The sequence below is a fragment of the Anas acuta genome, chromosome 2, assembly GCF_963932015.1.
Source record: "Anas acuta chromosome 2, bAnaAcu1.1, whole genome shotgun sequence".
NCBI lineage: Eukaryota > Metazoa > Chordata > Aves > Anseriformes > Anatidae > Anas > Anas acuta.
In genome coordinates this window covers 65,544,102-65,557,159 of record NC_088980.1, presented here as the reverse complement: position 1 = coordinate 65,557,159, position 13,058 = coordinate 65,544,102, and the positions used below count along the sequence as shown (strand labels likewise).

Genomic DNA, 13,058 nt, shown 5'->3' with positions numbered 1-13,058 from the left:
AATGGTTAGAAGTATAGAAAACATAAAGGTTAAGATAGACTGGTGTGATTTATCTCAAAAATGAAACCAATGAACATCACACTTGGTAAGTGGTGAGTTCTCACATTAAGATGTTGTTGTTCAGGTATATCCAGTAGACAGCTATAAGATGTCTTGAATTTTAGGCATGGCAGATACCAACTTCTAAAAGGGATCTGGATGCTAAGAGGATAAAGTGGCCTGAGACAAAGTTTCTGTGTAAAGACAGCACCAGATAGAAAAATTCCTTGAGAGCAAGACAAGGGAACAAGGTGAGACTAGCATTTGATGGCTATTATAAATGTTACATAGCAATGGCCCACACAGAGTTTCGTAAATACGTTGTTAAAATGCTTTGGTATTCAGAGGTAGTCATTAGCTAAAGTCTGAAATGTTGTTGGAAAAGGATTTTGAGGTAAATTAGAAAAGTGATAAAGGACACTTTCTGCATTGATAGCAGGATTCCCAGTCTGTTAAATTGTCTTTGAACCATGTGGGATTTTTTTTTCCTACTTTGGAGAGGACAAAGAGGATCTAGAGGATTATTCAAGCAGATGAGGAGACCAGGACCAGGAGGGAGAGAGACCCATTGCTGGCCCTGCTGCATCCTGTGCAGACTTCACCATGTGTCCTTGATGCGAGATGAGGGGACCTCCTGAGCACGTCCAGTTCTCCAGCACAGTAACTTTCACATAGGTATTAACTCTCTCCAGGCTATGTCATACATCTCAGTTTCCTCAGCATAACTGTTTCACTTTATGACAGTCCCAGATGCTATTCCAAGAAAAATACCTTTTGCTAATACTCATTCTGTTCTGGCACCTGGCTTAAGCTGTTCTGGCAAAAAGTAAGGTAGTGTGAGCTGTATCACCGCTAAGTGGTTTTTGGTCAGACTGGTTTGACAATATTTCTAATCTTTCTTAAGAGTAGACCAAATATGGCTCTGCCAGAAGTCTGGAAAGGAGTCTCCAAGGAAAATGTGACTCATTCAGAAATTGAGGTGGGCCCCAGATGAAAATGTGATTCAAAATCGGTTGAGTGTAAAAAGACGAAAAAAGATAAGGCTTTATGACTGCATTGTTTTGTAATGCAGCTTCTATTAATTTCTTGTTTCCCATGTCATTCCCAGTTTATTGCTTCACTGTCTTCATAAAAGACTAAAAACTCTCTGAAAAAGAAAAATTATCACCCTTAATCAGTTTGCTTTATTTTCCATGTCCCAAGGCACTATTTTCTAGGACTTTTAATGCCAGCATAAATCTCAGCAATTACATCAACTTTCTATGGAGTAAAACTGGTGTGAGCTGAAAATCAACCATGTAGTCTAGCTTGGAAAAGTTTTCATTTGGGCATTTGGGCTAAGGTTTAGAAGAGTGGAAGAAATATAAGTTACAATGCATTATTTCATTCAAATTCAAACACTTAGTTTCATGCTTTGATTGAAGGCTATTTTACTAAGAGTGGTAGGTCTGGCAAGGCATGGGGAATATTTCTAAATCAAACTCAAACTTTGTGATGAATCCAACTCTCTGTTGCACTATGTGTTATGCTTTGTTTTGTTTTGTGTTTTTTTTTTTTTTCCTTTTTTATTCTTGCTGTCTCTCTCTTTTGGTAACATTCAGCTTCTTAAAATAAGAAGCCCAAGAGAAACAGGCAGTATTATCTTGATATCTAGGTGTTAGAGCCAGAGTTTTCTACCCTTGCAGTTGGGGGTTCAAGCTTTCTTTCTTTCTCCAGATGAAGAAAAGCAGAAAGCAGTATCAGTTTTGGTGACAGGGGTCTTCCTTGGACAGTTCTGAAAAGCTCTTATGGGATGAGAAATACTACTCTGCTCACTTGGCCGCAAGTGTCCTATCCCTGCAACTCCGAGGTCATTTCAGGAAAATACTGTAATGATGAAAAAGTGAACACTGAGTACTAAGCACAATCCTTCTGTCTGAAAACAGATGAAGTTGCTGTAAAACTTAAAAGGTTTTATCTTTAAAAAAAGTTTGGTTATTAATTGAATACATTCAAGTATGCATTCCTCTCCACACCTATTTATTGCTTGAAAATAATGAAAATTTGTCCTAAAGTTTGAAAAAAGTCATGTTAGGGAGAGTAAATGTTTGAGAAAACAATGAGCAACTGAAAGAAACCTCTAAGTAAATCCTCTAACTAAGTTATTTATATACATTTTAAAATCTGGAAACACAAGTTGTTAGCAGTTAGCATTGACACCTATTATAATTTTTTTAAAAGTTCATATTGACTATCAGGCTTATGGAGGAGAATCCCCTTTTCAAATAAACAATAACACTGAATGAAAAATCCTGTCTAAAAATCAGACCTCGTTGCATCTTTCTTTACAGCTGTTTTAACAAATGTTTTTAACAAATCACTTTTCTGAAGAAATTAAATGTTGGATTTTATTTTATTTTTTAACTTTTCTAGATGAAACGGAGGCACACATTGACTATGAAGATAATTTTCCTGATGACAGATCAATACCAGTTGTTGAGAATGAACATGCCAATGGCAAAGAGGAAATTGAGCAGGAACAAGAACAGCCTTCTTTCAGTAAGAATTCAGAGGAAAGTACCAGAGAGGTTACTCAGGACACACATACTCCTGAAAAAGGAAGCAGGGTACCAACTGAATCCCCTGTTTCACTCCTAAGCCAAAAAAATTTGTTTTGGTTTCCATCAGAGGCTTTCAGTGAGCCTGAATCAGAGAAAGAGACAGATGATTCTACTAAAGTACAGTTTTCTGAGGGTGATAACTATATTGGAGTGAAGACAGTCTATGATGAACCTGGTGCAAAAATGTTTTATGACAGTGAGGACTTCCCCATTGGACCCATTCTCACAAACAATGATACAAAGGCAGAGATAGACAGAGTTGCCATTACTGATGAGTCTTGGTTAGATGGCTATCCTGTAACACAAGTGGTAGAGGATGATGAAGAGGAGGGGGATAAAGCTGATGGATCGATGGGAACAGAAGAAGACATTGTCCTCACAACTGACCAACCAAATCATGTTGAAGTTAGAAAATTGGGCAATGGTAGCCCAGTTCCAGAGGAAGGTTTAACACAAATTGTGGCAACAACAACGAGGATAGATGATGAAGGGGCCAAAGAGACACCAGTACCACCTACATCAGTGAGTGGTCTGGAGGACTTCAGTGTGAGCAGAGGTTATGATGATGTCGCATGGGACCACCCAACTACATCTCTGGAAACTGTGACTCAGGAACCCGATACAACAATGCTGTTGGACATAAGCAGCCTAAAAACATCCACGTCAGAAACCTCTATGATGGTCAGCCCCTTTGATCACACTACCTATGAAGCAAAAGGAACAACAGCCTACCCGACGCAAGTAGCAACCACGGCACCAGCTCCAAATATCATTACTGACACATCACCCCAGGAATTAGCCGAGCAAGAAAATCTCACCCAGGGCCTTGGAGAAAACCCTGTCCCCACTTCTGAACCTTGTGAGGGAGAGGGTTGCCCCAAGTCAAGTAAAGGTGCTATCATAGCGGTAATTGTGATTCTTCTGTGCTTGTTTCTGGTTGCAGCTGTACTGGCTGTGTGTTTTTTCAAAAAACGGCAGCAGAAAAATTCTATCTATAAACTAAATGGAAGGTGTCAACCCAGGCATCACTGCTACCACCACTACCACCACCAACACATTGAAATGCAGAAAGTCTAACCAGGGGTCTTTGGGGAGAGATGCTGATATCAGAAGAAAAACATATTGATGCTAGAAGGATCAAATGACTCTTGGATACTAAAATCCAGCAGTGCAGAAAGCAGAAAAAAAACAAAACAAAACAAACAAAACAAAACAAAAACAAACAAACAAACAAAACCCAACAAACTAAAAGAACACAGAAGACAGAAAAGATTTCATCTGATTGAAATCACAGTTTAGCATATCTGACCTTTCAGAGCTAAATAATGTAAATTATGTTTTTATCACAAGAGTCTTTGGGAGACATCAGCAGGGCATGGTTTGCTTGCTAGTACACCTACAATTTGTTCCTCTTTTACATTTTGCTCCTATTAATTGATTAATTGATTAATTGATTAATTTTTGTGTTACCTGGTTATAATCTAATGGCAGGGCTGGTCAGGCCTCCTTGGACTATTCTCAGTGGAATGGGGAAAGAAGGAGGAATGGAGGGGAGAAGGATGTTTTTGGAGCAACCACACATTTGCTGTTCGTTCCTTTTTGAGAACCTGACCAAGTTTGTCAGGATAAACCACCATAACAAATTATTGCTTGACATGTCTTTAAAAGAAAAACTATTTGCTACCATACTTTAATGGATAGTATTGCAATGATTACTAAGGTACTTTTCTTCAGTGTAATGAATTCAACAAGCCAAAAGTGTTGGATTGCTATGATATTTTTATGGAAGGTGTTCTTTTAGCCTTAGTGAAGAAGTGCCATTCTTATACTAACCTTTTATAGAAATGATGATGCCTCCCTGGAATTCAGAGAATACTGCAAAGGCCATATTTCCTTTAATGTCAGCAGGAGAGGAGTCAGAGCACCATTGATTTCAGGTGTTATAATGTCATATTACAGAACAGACATTGATGAAGTACCTTGCAGGGGAACCTAATCTGAAGCCAGTCGCTTTTCTGAGCATGATAGCTACTGACCAAGATTTTGAGTTTTAATTCACAGTCAGTAGTACGTCTGGCAACCGAAGCTACATGTAATATTTCTGCCATATGAGTTCTGTGAAATGACTGATTTTCACCATTCTGCTCTTTCGTCAGCTGAAGAGGTGTCTGGGATGGGCAACGACTGATGATGGGAAATGGGCAACTGTTTTGAATGCTGCTTTTTGTAGTCTTAAAGGTAAACTTCGGAAAGAGAGAAATTGCATCCACTTGACAAAATGCAAAAAGTTGACTTTTATACTGGGTGTTTGCATGAAAACATAGAGGCTTTTCCAACAGCATGTTACATGTCAAACAGTTTTGAAAATAACTGTGGATATAGAGGAAGATGGAGGAAGATGTTTTCTAGAATCCCTTCAAACAGTTCTGGTGTGTTTAGTATGAAATATTCTTCCTTAACTTTCTGAATGAAAAGGAGAAAGACTGACAACTCTGAATAATCTGCAGGTCAGAAATGAATTCATCTGCCACTATGTTGTACAACCTTAGCCAAAATGCTCAAGCAGTTCAACACATCAAAATACTGGAATAATAAAAGGTGACTCGGTGGAGCCCTCCCAATTTCATGATCTGCCTTGAGTCACAGTAGCAATCACCTCTAACTCCATGGAAGTTAGTTAACTTTATAAAATGGAGTGCAGAATTTGGCCCGTCAGGCATCAATGCATGCATCCATCAATCAATCCCAATGCTGGTAAGGAAAACAAAGATTTTTTAAATGACAGATACACAATATCTTGGAGAATTTGTCTTCAGCATGTTAAGAGTTAAACCTAATTGCCTGGAAAAAGCCACAGTAATTAAAGAACAACAGAAAAACTGTACAGATTTGTAAATACTGTGTTCTCTGACATATGCATGACTATATGCTTTTAATGCATTCTAAAATATGAAATAACCTAGATTTTATGTTGTAAACAATTTTTTTTTATGCAGCAGTTTTTAAAAAACAATGGATTTAGTACTAAGGAACTTTATGGAGACTGTTAACTAAAATATACTGTGTTTAATCTTATGGAAATATGCTGAAAATGAACACAGGAACATCCATTAAAATATTGTTTAAATGAAAGATACAAATGTGTGTTACAATTCTGTGAAGCATTATCCAGAATGACAAGTCTTTACTGTTTGTCTCAGGAACTGAACTGTAAAAATGAGACTCAAAATATAATTCAAACACAAACTGTACAGGGATCTTATTTGAGACGTAGAAATACTTGTTATTCATCATGAACCAGAAGAAAATGTACATTAACACAATGCTTTGGAGGTATTTAAATAAAAATCAAGTTAAAGAAAAGCGAAAGGAAGCAGTTGTGTGTGCTCTTGTGCAAATCATCCAGTTTACCTACGTATTTATAGAAAAAAGACAAGCCTGTCACTTGAATAATTCTTGTAGAAGACACTTCGATATTAAAAAATTAGCTGAAAAGTGTTCAGCTTAGGTTGCTATCTCATTTCTGCTCAGAAGAGCATTCATCCCCATGCAGCAGCATCTGCATGTATTCACAGTTTTATTTTACCGGAATGATTCATGGAGTTCGGGGAAAAAAAAAAAAGAAAAAGAAAAAGAAAAAAAAAGAGGGATAAACAGTCCATGAATGATACGTTAGACTTAGACCTCCTTTTGTGTGTGAAACTTGGCTGGTCAAAGACAGTAGGGATGGAGAACAACCAATACAGCACAGTAAATACAAAATCTGAAGATGATAACGCCAAAATACAAGGATGAATTGCTCAGTACAGGCAGTAAGAGCTAGAAGTGACAGACGTGGGTTGAAGTTAGGAAAGCAAAAAGTAAAAGTGGAAATATCAGGCATGATTTTATGATATCTATTCATTAAGAGATTGATGTGTTGCCCTGTGATGAAAATAATCTATTACACTCTTTTAGGAAAGCCACGTAGAGCAGGATGGCCAGAGTTAACTCACCAGCACCAAGACTATGATATTCTACCTCTCTTCTCTTTTCCATTGTCCACAATTACCTATTAGTTGGTCCAGGAGATCAGCTCCTGCTGCATCTGGCACCATCCTGTATGAATTTGCTACCAGGCAGGATGAGAAGTGATGCTGTGAGGAATCACGTTAAAGCTACAGAGAGTCTTCACAGTAGCAAGCCTTTTTCCTGGTTTGGGGTTCCAGACCTTGGAAAAAAAAGGTGTTTGCTCCCCTTTATACAGAAACATTACGATCACAGATCTTATGTGTTTGTTAAGTTCTCAACCTGAAATCCCCTTCTTTATTTCCATTGTTTTCCTTGTATTTCCTAGATAGGGGATAATATACAGTTTATTGCACTGTACTGGTTTATTGCATACTGTACCTCAAATTTTATTGTGTTGAGGATTTGTTGTTGCAAGCATTGGAATCAGCATAGATTGATTCTTTTTCTTCAGTGAAAATAATTATTCTTAATATATGTATAGTAATTTGTAGTGTTAACATAATACAACCTGTGAAAAATCATAATAGGTAGCCACGAATGACAATTTTAAAAATTAGTGATAGCAATAAATTATTCAATAGTTGTAAGATTGTTAAACTACAGGATTACCACCAGTTCAGGAAGATACATAAATGTATCAATTTAAGATAAGTTATAGTGAGAATGAGACAAAGGTAAAAAGCCCCATTTTTTTTTCTGTAAAGTTAGTCACATGAAGTTACAGCTCTGACCCCCATATTTCCATTTGAAAGTAAGAAATTTCAATGACTTTGCAAAAGAACTAATCAGTAAAAAGACATATTCATTACTTTTTGCTGCTTAAAAGGCCTGCCTAAAAGCTACATCAAAGGGAAAAAAAGTTAAAAATACTCAAAGAAAACTTAGGAAGTTTTTTTGTACCAAAAAAAAGGGTCAGCATTTATAAACTTAACAAATTCAGAACTCTCTACAGAATTCAGTTTCCATACATCATCAGTACTCTAAGGAGAGAGAAGAGAGGAGGAAGAAGAGATGGGTGTCTAAACCACTGAATATTTCCTTGCCAAAAATAAATAAATAGGTATCTATTTATTTTAATATTTTTTCCTAGGCACTGAAGAGGACTTAAGATACAAAACGTTGGTTTGCTGGGGTGTGCAACCCAACTCACTTTGGCTATTTCTTACTTAACTTCTTTTTTGTATATAGCTTAAACTCTCCACACTAGGTCATTCAAGTCTTGAGTCACCAGAAAAAAGAAGCTGCTGTTTAAAGTATGGCAGACAACCAAAAGCTCAGACAGCTGCAATGAAAGATTAGTTGTGGGTTTTTCTTACTGCCTTGCTACAAACTGCATCACAGCTCTATGTTCAAACATTATTAAATGGGAATGTTTTCTCTGGCTCCAACTACTTCTCCCTACAGTTTAAGTATTGAATTTTTTTAACTGAAGTATCTTTGGTTTACAGCTCACATTAGAACTTAAAAACATATTTCCATAGTAGCTGGCATATGCGGGCAACTGTTTATTCTCAGTACCAGCCATAATAAACACTTGTACTTTTATAATCCAACAAATCTTTGTCTAAGCACAACTCCGTTTTCAGAGCTGTAAAATTCGCATGCTATTTAAACCATTTTTTCATGAAGACTCTTTAGAAAATGAAATATTTACAAAGTCTTCCTTCCATAAAGACCAGTAATTAACTGAAAAACGTGGCAAAATAGGATGGGTATTAATTGCAACAATGTACTGAGAAAAAGCTTTGTAAAGCCAGACACGCTATATGATTTTCAGAGGAATAGATTGTCTTTTAGAAACAAGTTTTAATTTGATGTAGAATTTATTCTGGCAAGTGTGAAAAAACGGCACGTCCTTGGTTGGACGGGATGGGCTTTCCATGTGAATTGAGAACAGCATCTGAGTAACTTTTAAGTTTATATTTTAGCATTCCAAAGCAGTAAAGCTCTGGAAAATGGACCAATTTGAATTCTCTTCTGGCTCATATATTGTCAACCAAATTAATGAAGTTCTGATTGCAGAATCATTACTGTGAATGAAAAAGCCCAGCACTATGTTTGAATTCCTGTTGAATTCGCCAAAATGATCATTCTAAAAGTATTTGTTATTTGAGGTTGACTGTACTGGATATGGGAGTCACCGAGACACATCAAGTATGGAGTCTGAGATACTGTTTTCTCAAAACTGAATCAAACCATACTTTGAGTAGAATTACTACTCCCTTCTTTCTTTTTTAATGAATATTGATATTTATGAGGACAAATTATTAAGAACCCACTAACACATGAATAATTACTGTCAGTAAAAGCAGGTATTAATGTGAAAAAGATTACATACTAGCACAGTCCGTCAGATACATTGATTTCCAACCTGCAATTCTTTTCTCTTGCCCAAACTTTGGTTCTTTTAAGCAAAAATTGTCCTGACAGACAGCAGTCTTGTCCTTCACATAAACAGATATCCATATACACTTGAGTGCACTATAGCATTTGTGACTCAGTTTAATCCTAAGTTTTCAAGAAAGACCCCATCACACAGGACACCCACCCAGCAGAAGACCAAGTAAAGGATTGCATACAGGCCCTTGTGTTAGCCATCTGCCACAAGATGAACTTCACCCACCTTTAATCTAGAGCTGTTGACTGAATTACATGCTCAGTATATGGCAGGATTATTGTGGACTTGATTGTAGGCAGCAACGGAGCATCAGATGCCAACAGCAGCTACAGAAATAGCCAACTTTGTTATTAGTATTGTGAGCAATTATTAAAAAGAGTAATTGTTTGACTCCACAACAAGCAATACTACCAATGAGGTTGATATGAATTTCATCTCCAGGGCCAGCAGACACGTGGTACCAATGTTGTGTCTAGTTACACAAACACAATGGCTTCAAAAGAATGATGCTTCCCTGAGCACCAGTGTTATGCCGTAGATCTTGTCAAAAAAATAAATGGAGCTAAAATGTAAATATCCTATCTAGATATGCAGAAGCTGCTAACATCTGAGGTAGGCAACTCATGATTGCAAGAACTTGGGGTGCAGAATGGAAGCAAGAACCATGTTTCCACAGCCTCCCAAGAAGAGCTGACAGGATCAGAGAAGTGGAAGAAAAGACACTAATTTATTGCAGTCACATGTAAATGTTGGCACTTAACAATAGCAGCAGTGAAAGAAAAATCAGTTAAAAGAACCTGAGAATGCTGGAAAAAAAAGCCACAATAAATACTGAAGAACTGGAAGAGGAGCTATTTCTCCTTAGAAAAGAAGAAGGGTTTGAAAACTACTTGTACTAATTAAGATTGAACTGGCTTGGGACCATATGGAGTGGAAATTAAGAAAGACAGAAAAAATTCACAGACACTTGAAGAAAATGAAAAAGGGATCACAGTGACATGTTAGAAGGCCACAAGCATATCAGTTGCCTACTCAAGTTAAACGGAACGGTAAAGCACGTCAGACTTAATGTAGACTTACGAAAAATAAATCGTTGCATAATGGACATCTTAGTAAATCATGAACTCCCCACCTGAGAATGTACAATGGCAAGGGATTTCAGCTGTGAACTTGAGAGCTGCAGAAATGACTGAACATGAAAAGAGATCAGCTAAGGAATCCCTAAAGACAGAATAACAAGCTCACAAGAAAATTGATAACACCTGAGGGACTTGCAATGGTTAAATGACTGTTTGATTTTAAAAATTAAAAAAAAAAAAAAAGGAGGGTTCATAGGTGCTAAATGTATCCCCAGTGTAACCCACTGAAGTCAAATGAATCTCTAAACAGGTTAACTTTAGTGCCCAGTGTTTTACTGGCAGAATGAAAGTATTACACCAATTTACCACATATGGTGATTAAAAACAAACAAAAAACAAAAAGTGAAACCGTTACTCTCAGCATTGGAGAAGGGAATGGAGTTATTTAGCTGGAAAGAAATAATTTTGCATGGAAAAGCAAAGAGATTCTGAATACTGACTTTGTGTTGTTTCATACTTACTGTCATATATTCTACTTGCCGCACAAACAGGCAAAATCTATTTAGAAATTTTCTGTATACATGCTACTTCCACACAAGGTGCATAGTTCTGGAAAACCTCAGGCCCAGGAACTTGAAGTACCTGTCCCAAAGGTCTTTATAGTACCCTGGTTTTGCACTGTAGTATCTACAGACAGCATGCAAGAGTTAGGGCACTGCAAAAACAGTCAGAAAGCTGTCTGTGCTTGGCACAGCTCCCGAGTCAGTTTGGTAAATGATAAGAAAAAAGCTAACTAAAAATGTTATAAAACAAAGGCAATTTAGATGGATACTTCTTTCCCTGACCAGTTCCAAGTCCTCTAATGTCAGGATTCCTGGATTCAAAAGCTAGGGTAGCAAAGATGTAGCTACATGGGTATATAATTTTAACTTCAGTAGTACAATTCCTGAGAAGGAAATCTGGAGCTGGTCTACACAGGTTGGAAAGAGAAACAAAAGAAGCCTCCAGAGCAGTTTTGAACACACATACACCTCAAACAAGAGAAAATGAGACAAATTGGAGAAACTACCCCAGCAGTATATTGTAATATATGGATTTCATGGTCAAGTGATTGTTTATAATTAACTGCTTGTAAGTTTTAAAAGCAAAGTTAAAATATTACATAAAATTATAATACATGGAGTCCCAATATTGTATGGAACAAGTGTAAGAAAATCAGGTACATCTGCTTTATACAGCAAGCCAAATTTTGGTCTTATTGACACAATTGCAGCTGGATGTATTTCCTAAAGTTAAAAGGATCTTGATAGATTTTCACTTTGAGAAGAAAATGGTCTTGCCATTGATTTCATTACATTAGTTCTGATATATGTTGAAGAAGCCAAAAACTCCTACAGGATCTTTCAAAACACACATTTTATAATTTAAAAGTTTTAATTGGATGGATGGTTGCATTCAGAGTTCCAGTCATTGGCTCAATGTAAAAGGAGGATACCAGTGATGAGTACTGTTTCTCAGGGGTTGGTATTGAGACCAGCACTAATTAACATCTTTGTTGGTGACATGGACTGTGGGATCGAGTGCACCCGCAGCAAGTTTGCTGATGACACCGAGCTGTGTGGTGTGGTTGACACACTGGAGGAAAGGAATGCCATCCAGAAGGAGCTGGACAGGCTTGAGAGGTGGGCGTGTGAACCTCATGAGGTTCAACAAGGCCAAGTGCAAGAGCCTGCATCTGGGTTGGGACAATACCAAACACAAATACAGGCTGGGTGGAACATGGATTGAGACCAGCCCTAAGGTGCAGGCCTAGGGGGTGTTGGGTTGATGAGAAACTCAACATGAGCTGGCAATGTGCGCTTGCAGCCCAGAAAGCCAACTGTATCCTGGGCTGCATCAAAATAAGTGTGGCCAGCAGAGCAAGGGAGGTGATTCTCTCAGCCTGCTCCACTCCTGTGAGACCCCATATGGAGTACTGCATTCAACTCTAGGGTCCACAACTTAAGAAGGGCATGGACCTCCTGGATAGGGTCCAGAGGAGGGCCATGAAGGTGATCAAGGGGTTGGAGCACCTCTCCTATGAAGATGGGCTGAAGGAGTTGGGATTATTCAGCTCGGATAAAAGGCTCTTGGGAGACCTTATAGCAGCCTTTCAGTACCTAAAGGGGAACTACAAGAAAGCTGATCAGGGACTCTTTGTCAGGGACTGTAGTGACAGAACAAAGGATAATGGATTTTAACTAGAAGAGGAAAGATTGAGATCAGGTATTAGGAAGAAATTTATTACTATCAGGGTGTTCAGGCACTGGATCGTGTTACCTAGAGAGATTGTGCATGCCTCAGCCTTGAAGTGTTCAAGGCCAGGCAGGATGGGGCTTTGGGCAACCTAGTCTGGCGGGAGGTGTCCCTGCCCCTAGCAGTCGGTTTGGAACTGGGTGATCTTTAAGTTCCCTTCCAACCCAAACCATTCTGATTCTATGATTGCTGTCACAGTCTAGAGGACACTTTAACCTGTGGATTACCCTTCTTGCTCCTTGTATACGCTTAGTAGCATACACACTATGCTTATGCACCATATGTAAGCTATTGGATCAACAACTCAGCAAGAAAGTTCATGTTTTTTGCAATTCATGTCCACCTAGCTGAATTTGGTCACAATGGAAATGAATGTTTTTATCTCCTTAGATGTAAAGCTAAACAAAGACCTTGCAGGTTTTGGTCCTTAAAAATGAAAGAGGAAAGCAAAGGATGAAATCCTGGACGCTCTAAGGTCAAGAGGATTTCTGCTCTTCAGTACTCTTGTGCATTAATTCACTACTCATCTCCCATACACCTACGGGGCCTTCAAAGTACTTCTATATAGGACTCTGCCACGTAGTTAATAAAAACATCAGAAATTCACATGCAAGTATTTTTTTATGATTCCACCTA

General features: G+C 38.0%; 1 protein-coding gene across 1 annotated transcript in view; it reads left to right on the top strand.

Annotated features, from left to right (window-relative positions):
* The window catches only part of SUSD5 (sushi domain containing 5), a 43,811-nt gene extending 39,918 nt beyond the window's left edge, over window positions 1–3,893 (top strand). The window contains exon 5 of the mRNA XM_068670565.1: window positions 2,452–3,893. Coding sequence (XP_068526666.1) covers window positions 2,452–3,716 — 1,265 coding nt within the window. The 3' untranslated portion in view covers window positions 3,717–3,893. The remainder of the gene's footprint in view (window positions 1–2,451) is intronic.
* Window positions 3,894–13,058: the final 9,165 nt, after the last annotated feature.